At 36.4% G+C, this 10,454-nt stretch overlaps 1 protein-coding gene across 5 annotated transcripts in view; it reads right to left on the reverse strand.

Moving 5' to 3' along the window:
- LOC126995623 (structural maintenance of chromosomes protein 3-like) overlaps positions 1-8,694 on the reverse strand; it is a 34,364-nt gene extending 25,670 nt beyond the window's left edge. For 4 of the 5 annotated variants that reach the window (XM_050855339.1, XM_050855336.1, XM_050855338.1 and 1 more), the window contains exons 1-9: positions 8,530-8,694; positions 6,017-6,092; positions 5,622-5,660; positions 5,329-5,468; positions 4,603-4,755; positions 4,357-4,474; positions 3,903-4,084; positions 3,429-3,554; positions 2,876-3,117 (exon numbers count right to left, since the gene is read on the reverse strand). In XM_050855339.1, the coding sequence (XP_050711296.1) occupies positions 2,876-3,117; positions 3,429-3,554; positions 3,903-4,084; positions 4,357-4,474; positions 4,603-4,755; positions 5,329-5,468; positions 5,622-5,660; positions 6,017-6,092; positions 8,530-8,544 (1,091 nt within the window). In that variant the 5' untranslated portion in view covers positions 8,545-8,694. Of the gene's footprint in view, positions 1-2,875; positions 3,118-3,428; positions 3,555-3,902; positions 4,085-4,356; positions 4,475-4,602; positions 4,756-5,328; positions 5,469-5,621; positions 5,661-6,016; positions 6,093-8,337; positions 8,453-8,529 lie in introns of those variants that run through there. The other variant, XM_050855335.1, reaches the window with a different exon arrangement.
- Between the last annotated feature and the right edge of the window lie 1,760 nt (positions 8,695-10,454).

Here is a 10,454-nt window from a genome sequence, read left to right on the forward strand (position 1 = left end):
ACAGGCAAAGCAATGCCTGGAGAAGGTAGGGTACACACACAAAAGCAATTAACTGGGCCATGGTGAACATAAACAATGGCAGGCTTGTTGTGTGGTGCACAAGGTAAAGAAAATCTCTTTACCTTGGTGGTGCGGTACGCCGCCCGGGCAGAGCTAGAGGCATTGCACGGGCAATTTGAACGACTTTTGACTGGGGGGGGGGGGGTCAATTTTTTTAAAACTCCCGGATACGGGTGAGGTCGGATATGGTGCACCCAGATAACTGAGGGTTTACTGGGTGTATATATATATATATATATATATATATATATATATATATATATATATATATATATATATATATATATATACACACCGTATTTTCCGGCGTATAGTGCGCACCTTTTTCACATAAAAAATGCCTGAAAGTTTAGCCCTGCGCGTTATATGCCGAATGTACAAATTTTTAATGATTTTTTTCTTCTTCTTTGAGGTGTTGTATGGGTCTGTTTTTCGTCTTATCCAATAACAACTGCAAACTTACCTTTATTATTGTTTATAATCCTTCATAGTCCATAGCTGTCTTATAATATGTTACCATATAATACAGGGCGATCAAATAACTACTATACAAAAATTAAATCGGTGGAGGATCGCCCATGCCTTGCTGTTATTCCGTCTTTTCGTCGGGCGCCATTTGTATGATCTTGATCTTGATGTCACAGATGGCTTACAATTATATGACTAAGGAGCAGTACAAGCTACATAAATAAATCATATTGGAAAAAATATCTGTTCATTATTAATTATTAATATTAGTGAAAAAATGGGGTAAATATGATATCAGAAACTGTACATCATGAGTCTTGTACGAGGAGTTATTTCGTGCAATACCAGCCCAGCCGCCATTTGCATTGTTTACAAACCACACCCATACAACAAACAGCTGCATGCCGCGTGTCACCACAACCGCGTGAATTGTGTCTTGCCGAGTTGTCTGTCATAACCTACAAGTGATGGTGGGAATAATATGTTAATTATGATCTCAGAAGCTGTACATAATCAGTATGTACGAGGAGATATTTCTCACAACACCAGCCCGGCCGCCATTTGCATTCTTTGAAAACCACACAACCACACCCAAACAACAAACAGCTGCATGCCGCACGTCACCAGAACCGTGTGAATTGTGTCTTGCCTAGTTGTTTGTCATAACCTACGAGTGATGGTGAGAATAATATGCTTATTATGATATCAGAAGCTGTGCATCATCAGTCTGTATGGGGATGTATTTCTCACAACACCAGCCCGGCCGCCATTTTCATTGCTTTACTCAAGGACACTTGTCAATTCAAGCAGGAAAGATGACACCAAAAATATATAAATTTCGGGAAACTGTACATCGTCAATCGTACATATTTCTGAGCATTTTAAGAACCTCTTTTTTTCCCAAAATGGTTGTCTTAAAGTTTGATATATATATATTTATATATATATATATATATATATATATATATATATATATATATATATATATATATATATATATATATATATATATATATATATATATATATATATATATATATATATATATATATATATATATATATATATATATATATATATATATATATATATATATATATATATATATATATATATATATATATATATATATATATATATATATATATATATATATATATATATATATATATATATATATATATATATATATATATATATATATATATATATATATATATATATATATATATATATATATATATATATATATATATATATATATATATATATATATATATATATATATATATATATATATATATATATATATATATATATATATATATATATATATATATATATATATATATATATATATATATATATATATATATATATATATATATATATATATATATATATATATATATATATATATATATATATATATATATATATATATATATATATATATATATATATATATATATATATATATATATATATATATATATATATATATATATATATATATACATATATATATTAACCCTCTCGCGCATGATGAGGCGTTTTGCGTCATCAAAGGGTAAAAGGTCCTGGCGCACGATGACGCGAACCGCGTCATAAAACTTAAAAATTGATTAAAAATTAAGTTTTGGGTGAAAGTGCGTCAAATTTGGGAACGTCATTTGTTGGGATAAGTTTCTTAATGGTAACATACGACAACCTTTCTAAGGAGCGTAGATGAGGAGCTTCGAGCGATTTTTATTTGTTAGCCTACTCTGATAGGAGAGGAAAAAATAGTTTTCTTGGTGTAACTTGGGAACTAATGGGTGTGAGGATTTTGAGGATACTATAAGAATCCTCACTAAATTTTGCTTCGAAACATATATTCGGCTAAAAAAGTTGGCTGGCAAAATTTTGAGCTAGCGAGTGGGGAAGAGTTGGTACTTAGGATTTATTGTCTACAATACTCTATACGGAGACTTCAAGCGAGTTTGTATTGTTTATATATATATATATCTATATCTATATCTATATCTATATCTATATATATATATATATATATATATATATATATATATATATTTTCCTCTATTTTTATTTGCGCATGTTCTAGTACAAGTCTTTATGATGCCATTGATACCAAATTTATTGGGGTACGATTTATCTGTGAGGGTAAATTATGTACGGGAATGTAGAGTATCGCGGCGGCAAAAAAAGGCCGGTCGGGCCTGAGAAATGTATGATGAGTGGAACAGAAACTTATTGGAAACTTACTGTGCGCGAGAGGGTTAATAAAGCACATAGATTCTTATGGTGCACCACAGGGTAAAGTAGACTACATGATAAATTTACTTACTCATGCTGAGCTTCTTCCTCTCTCGCTTTATTTTCTTCATACTTTGGTCTGATAGCCTCCAGCTCTGCTTCCTTTTGTGCAATTGTTGCTCGTAATTTCTGGAGTTCCTTCTCTGCTCTTTCCTTTGACTTGTTGTCACCTTGAACCTCATCAGCTAAATCCTTTATGGTGAACTCAAGTTTGGTCTTCTCCTTCAAAAGCTGTTGTTGTTCCATGTTGAATGTATCTCTCTCTTCTTTGACCTGTAATTACACCAAAACTTTATGCTACAGATGATCAATGAGTATACCCAGCCTCATAAGTCCTTTCACTCCACATGGCCCTGACTTAAAGTGAAGCAGTAGCATCATGGTAACCTAAGAGGCAGAGGATTTAATCACTCAGGTTCTTTTCACATCATTCCCTTGCCCAACAACCTCTTCAGCTGCAGATGCTATTAACAATATTATTTTTAGAAGTAGTAGTAGTAGTGCATTGGTCACATATAAAACATTAATTTGGGCTTATTTTACTTTATGTCATGCAAATAAACCAATGAAGGATTGAAACTTACTTGAGATAATTTAGACTTTATGTCCTTCATTTCTTTGGACTGTGCTTTGATTGATTCTTGAGCTTTCTGAAGTTGCTGCCTAAACTGCTCCTGCTCAGCACCAGAGTTTTTGCGCTGGCTCTCCATCTGCAAAGTAAGTAAGTTAACCATAAGATACCCTGATATTTCTATCGGTGATCACTTACAACAGTTAAATGGGAAAAAAAAATTACATACACCCTGTCCCCCCAACATAATATGTGCCTTCCCCACCTTAGCTGAATATTTTTACCTTCCTTTCATATATCACAATGTAAACTCAGACACACTATAAGTCATTATTGTGGCTCATTATTCATAAGCCCTTATTTCAACTTCATCCCTAGGGATCACAACTTTCCTTCAATGATTTCTCTCTCTCTCTCTCTCTCTCTCTCTCTCTCTCTCTCATTTTATTCTTCTTTTAAAAGATAATACACACTAAATGTAACTTACATCGTCCAACTTTTTTCTTGTTTCTTTCAGCTCACGATCATGGATGGTATACTCGAGGCCTCTGCGCATTTTGTCATACTTCTGGTACTCTTTCAGTTCTTCCTTCTCTTCTTCCAAAGTCTTCAGCCGATCTTCAATCGTCCTGAGGAATTCCTCAATCTTCTCCCTTTTACTCTGTGTTTCTGTAGATAAATTACATACAAATTTAAGAATAGATTGCAGTGGGAGACATGTGCTGTAGCCTTTATTTGTGAGCATCTCATTCTCAAAATGTCCTTTATTTCCAATTTTTACAGGCTACTCTTAACTTCCCACCCTTTCTTTGTGAGAAATTTGGTGGTGATGATTAGCTACAAGATGATCTTCTTGACTTGACATTTTCCTGAAAGCTGAACAATAAATTGTAAAATATATATAAAAATTAATATTGGATGCATATAAAATTACAACTCACCTTTAAGAATTACTTTTGACTCTTCCCTCCTCTCATCATAAACTCTAGTTCCTGCTACTTCTCTCAACAGCTTCAACCTCTGTGAATCGGGTGCTGTTGCCATCTGGTTGATCTTTCCCTGCACAAGAGGAAAACAAATAAATTACTTCTCTGAGCTTGGCTTCCCTAATTTATATATTTTGATCTGAGGTATATAAGCAATGTCTTTCAATTCCTCTTACCCTATGCTAGAAAGGTGCAACAAACCTGTTTCACGATGTAGTAGGGATTTGATCTTGAAAACCCAGCTGATTCAAGCAAATTCATAACATCTAATTTTGTTACAGCTTTTCTATTAAGAAAATACTGATCTTTTTTGGCACCAATAACTCTTCGCAGGCACACCTCATTTTTGTCAATCTGAAAACCGAAACCAAGTAACATTATATATTGGAAAAGGCAATAAATCCTCAATATCATACATATTACACTAGGGCATCAATTGAGCTCCACACAACACTGCATTGATTTCAGCCTAAATTAACATCATTTAAATGGAATGAACAGAATTACTTTGATATCAGCAAAACACACAGTACTTATCCCTAAAGGGATGCATGAACTCTAAGGAGTGACTCCTGAGAACACAAAGAAACAGCAATTTGTCAGGGGCATTTCTAGTAATACTAATTTCATACAAGTTTTACAGAATTTCAAACCAGTTCTAATGCTATAAACATTTTATCAATTATTTGTTATTATCCTGAAAATTACAGAAAACTGAAAATAAGTAAAATTTTCAAATTCATTGGACAAAATTTTCTTGGAACAAAAGTTGTAGATATTGAAGACAAACATAAAAATGTAAATTTTATATGAAATAATTCATACCACAAAATTGAACACAAGTAGCAAGATGGGTTCGTAAAGAAATAAATAATTCTCAAAGTCCTAAAAAAACTGAACCAAGAGATGTGTGTGACCATCACTTACCGGTATCCTGCCATCTGCATTATCAAATATTATCTCCACGAACGCAGAGATGACGCGTGGGCCCGTACCCTCATGGAGGAGGGCCTGACGCTGCTCTGCTCTGAGGTGGTTGAACTCATCGCTGAGAACAAACTGAATAGCTGAAAAGAGCACCAAGGAAAAATTAAGCTTAACTAACTACACCTGACATTCTAGTTACATCAACTTCATTGCATCAATAGTTTTCATGACTAATCAATACAACATTCACTTAATTTCTAAGACAATGAACAGAAACACAGTATGTTTCTTACCATAGAAGAAGTTACTTTTTCCCGAGCCATTTCGACCAACTGTAAGGAAATAAAATTGTATTCATAACCAGCAAAATGGACAACAGAACATTAATCAAAAAGCATATTAAACCATGACATTCTCAAAGCTAGACAAAGGTGAGTTTTAGTGAGTGAGTGTGTGTGTGTGTGTGTGTGAGTGTGTGTGTGTGTGTCTGTGTGTGTGTAACTATTTACACAATATATGAAATGAGCTACACCCACAGTCCTGTCTCCAAATCTCAAGTTATAAAGGTTTGCTTTACATTCATGTATATTCTTGGGCTTGAACTATCTCCTTTATGAAGTCATTCCTGGTGTGTGCGTATGTGTGTGTGTGTGTGTGTGTGTGTGTGTGTGTGTGTAAAGATACATACCAACTACATTGTGCCGAGGATCAAAAGGATCTATAACAGTCTGCTCGCGGTAACTTTTGAATCCTTGGATGATGATCTGAAAGCACCAAATATGAAAATGAATAGATAAGTTTAACAGCAATAACTAAAGATAACTAAAGTATAGTAATACCTTACTTTAGAAGTACCTTAGTTTACAACTGTTTTGACTAAGAGAAAAGAAAAATTCACTAAAAACGCCTTGGTGTATGAGCACACTGTTTGTACAAGTCAAAGAAGCGAGTGTGGATTCCCTTTGTTCGCCACAAAACGAGAGCGCTCACGGCAGAAAACAATGGGAATGGCATCTCAATTCGCGTTGTACACTCGAAGAGGTAGAACCCGTGCGCTCATGTCCGCTTACATTTGTGCTCTAGTGTGCGATCTTTCGGTTTTCAGCACTTAAATGTGCTTTTGTTTTGGTTTAAGAGTTTTTTGGTTAGCAAGCAATATTCCAGAACAAATTAAGCTCATAAACCAAGGTGTGACCAGTAGTGGGCAGCACCAGAGGAGGCGACGCACCTCCGTAAACATTATTCCCAATTTTCAGGAGTTAATAAAAAGTCCTTGAATTGGATTTTGAAAGCGTTTCCATGACTGTTGAAGGTTTGTAGAAAAGATATATAAAGAGATACTGATGTTTCATAAGGTAGGTAATGAGATACTGGCACGGTACTAAAACGAATCTTAACCCGAAAGAGCCATCTTGCCACCTTGAACAGGTAATTATTGAGAATCACTACGAGCCTCCAAAATACGATAACACGCCTCCATATTATACTTAAGGGATGAAATACATATCCCTTAACTATAATATGAAGGTGGAAAAACTTAAAAGTAAACAAAATGTGGTAAAGGTAGTGAAAAGACATATTATACATACGCGCGATGTGTTTTGATGGCGGCCATTGGGAAGTGAGCAGTGTTGCCAACGATCCGGTTAGCAATGGTACACTAGGTTAGTGATGGTACGTTTAGTTAGCCATTAGCCCACGCGTTTGAGACCAGGTCCACCAAGCGTGGTTATTATTATTTTTTTTTTAGGACACGCATCTTTACCCAAAGGCTTTTGTGAAGGTTTGGGCCGGGTATAGTTTTAGACAAAGGTGCGTGTTCTAAAAAAAAAATAACCACGCGTGGTGGACCTGGTCTCACATGCGTGGGCCAATGGCTAACTAAGCGTACCATCGCTAACCGGATCGTTGGCAACACTGCTCACTTCCCAATGGCTGCCAACAAAACACAGCGCGCGTATATATAATATACTTTTTCACTACCTTTACCACTTTTTCTTTACTTTTAAGTTTTTCCGCCTTCATATTATGGTTAAGGGACATGTATTTCGTCCCTTAAGTATAATATGGAGGCGTAATATCCGTAGAGATTCTCAATAATTACCCTTGAACATTATTTAAGTATATATATATATATATATATATATATATATATATATATATATATATATATATATATATTACATAAATGATAAATCTTAAGAATAGCAGCTCCTAGCGGGTGTGCATTTAGAGCACGGTGTGGTGGTAATTACAACATTTCTAGCATGTACAACGGGGTTTTTACAAGCGGACAGGCGTGTTAATGTCACAAGGGGTGTATTTTTCCACGCTGACCTCACGATTTCTCCTAAGTCGATGGGCGATGAGACTGCGAGCTCCAGGGTGAAGAAAGGGAAGAGCCCACATGGAAAAATACACCCCTTGTGACATAAACATGCCTGTCCGCTTGTCAAAACCCTGCCGTACGTGCTAGAAATGTTGTAATCACCACCACACAGTGCCCTAAATGCGCACCCACTAGGAGGCGCTATTCTTAAGATTTACCACATATAATATAAATATATATATATATATATATATATATATATATATATATATATATATATATATATATATATATATATATATATATAAATATATATATATATACACACACACAACTAAAAAGATCCAGAGAGACAAGCTCTACATTATGAGACAGATAAGAATTGTCAGGCTTGAGGATGACCTCAGCTGTAATAACATGATTGAGGGCGATTAGAAATTGTAAAACCATAGAAATAGACCGCTCAGGTCTGCTAAATAGTAGCGAAATAATTGTTCATGACACAAAACCACTCGAAAGTGGACTCATTAAAAGTTCGACAGCCACGGAGTCTGAAGGGACAAAAGGCGGAGCAAAAGGCGGGAGGCACTGGGCCGCGACGCCACTGGCTTGGTCTGCGGCCCCCCGAGCCCGCCAACACCCACCACCGCTGTGGCTGCCGTCACAAGGCATGCACACACCTGTCTGATATACATAACGAGTCTCCTCCTTCTTAGGCCTCATAACTTGACACAGGAAGGCCTCAGTTTTCTCTCCACTGGAAATCCGCGAACATTTGGGGAGCCGCGCCGCCAAGCCCTCCCCGCCACCACCACCACACACACACACACATTGATCACCACTGCAGCAGGGAACCCAGGGCTTGCACTCACCTGTCTAATATACATGCTGAGTCTTCACCTTCCTAGGCACCATAATTTCACACAGGAAGGTCATACTATTGCCTTGACTACGTGTCTGCGGGCATTCCTTCAGCAGGCACTGGGGCTGAGGGCGTCCAGGGCAAGCGCGAAATGGCGGTAGAGAAGTATAGACGCGAGGACCCGAGGCGCCGCGCAGAAAGGGCGCCACAATTGCCAAATTCAAAAATTCTTATTGGTATGGTGCTCACGATTATTGTTATTAGTTATAGTGGTATGAGAATTAGTATTAGGGCCAGTTTAACAGTCCAATACACCATGTTTGTAAGCCCCCCAAGCAAACAAAATACGACGAAAATTCATTGTAGCTCTATATGTAGTGTACGTTAGTTTGGCGTGATATAAAAAGGAGGAGGGAACGTTAGGAAGCCATACAGGAAATATATTTATTAGTATCTGGTTTTGAGTAGAAATAACGCATCATTGTGGAGAGTATGGTTTGGTTTGGGCGCTTTCAGTGACTATTATATGTGTTGGGTTGTCGCACTTTCTATATCGTTGCCCCGTACTGCAGGCTATCGCTTATCCCTGTCTACAAATTCATGCAGTCTACAAACACCATTAACGTATTCATTCATATATTTCTCTTTCTCTCAGAACAGCATGCAGATATAGGATTTAGACTTTAAAGAGTGATGCGACGAAAAATAGCTGAGTACTAAAAAGATGCGCATGTATTATTGATTGATTGATTGATTGATAGTTTATTGTTGCAGGTAAACAACAAGGGAGAAGGGAGGAACATGCCATCCCAACCCCCAGGCAGGACAGAATGTGATTATACAACTATTAATACATGTGTAGGTAGCACCACGAATTCTGTGGTGCTCGCGAGTCCACCGTAGCTATATGACTAAAGTAGCTACATATAGGCTATTATCGATGTAATTCTCGGGATATTAATCATTAGCAGTAGTAGTATGAGCTAGTGTTAGTATTATAGTATCAGTATTGGTAAGTGATTGTGAACCCAGTACGATATATATTAGAGCAAAATAAGTGAATGACAAAGTATGAGAAGTAGTATGAAAAATTATGAGTATGTGAGTATGAAAAAGTATGAGTATGAGAAAGTATGAAAAGGTATGAGTATGAGAAAAGTATGACAAAAAAAGTATGAGAACAGTATATATGAGTTTGAGATGTATGAGTATGATGAAAGTATGAGTATGAGTATGAGAAAAGTATGACAAAGCATGAGAGGTAGTGTTTGTGTCACAGTATTAGTAAGTGATTGTGAACACTGTGTGCGATATTAGACCAAAGTGCATGACAAAAAGAGGGAAAAGATGGCACCTTCTCGCACATCTGGCAAGTAGGGAAGTGCAAAAGAGTAAACAAAAAAGCATCGCCATCATCCCACGTCAATATAGGATCTAACCGACGCCCGGATCCTTTCTTATGCTATTCAACACCTTATTTTCCTTGCGATAACAAACTTTCCATCCTTATGAATCAATAGCGTTTGCCCGTTGTCTTTAGATATTGATTGCTTTGTTCATGACTTCGGGCCTATTGGGTACCCACATATTAAATTTATGAGAGAAGATGAAGCACCATTTACACTGTCGTATTTTAAATCATACAGTTAACCCTCAAGTCTGCATTGACCTCTTATAAAAACTTGTCCAAACAACCTCCTCCTCAACACCTGCCCCAACCTCCTTCTCAAGCTCTATACCTCTTCCTCGACCACCACCACCACCACTTCCCTCTCGACAACCTTAACCTCTTTCTCGACTCTGAAAACCTCCTCTTCGACCATCACAATAATCTGCATATTAATCCCCATGGGAAACTTTTCTTCAATCGTATTTACTTTTATTTTATGAACTTTCTAGGTCGTTACATCATTGAAACAAAAGTATATGCGAATG

Source organism: Eriocheir sinensis, chromosome 8 (assembly GCF_024679095.1).
Source record: "Eriocheir sinensis breed Jianghai 21 chromosome 8, ASM2467909v1, whole genome shotgun sequence".
Classification (NCBI taxonomy): domain Eukaryota; kingdom Metazoa; phylum Arthropoda; class Malacostraca; order Decapoda; family Varunidae; genus Eriocheir; species Eriocheir sinensis.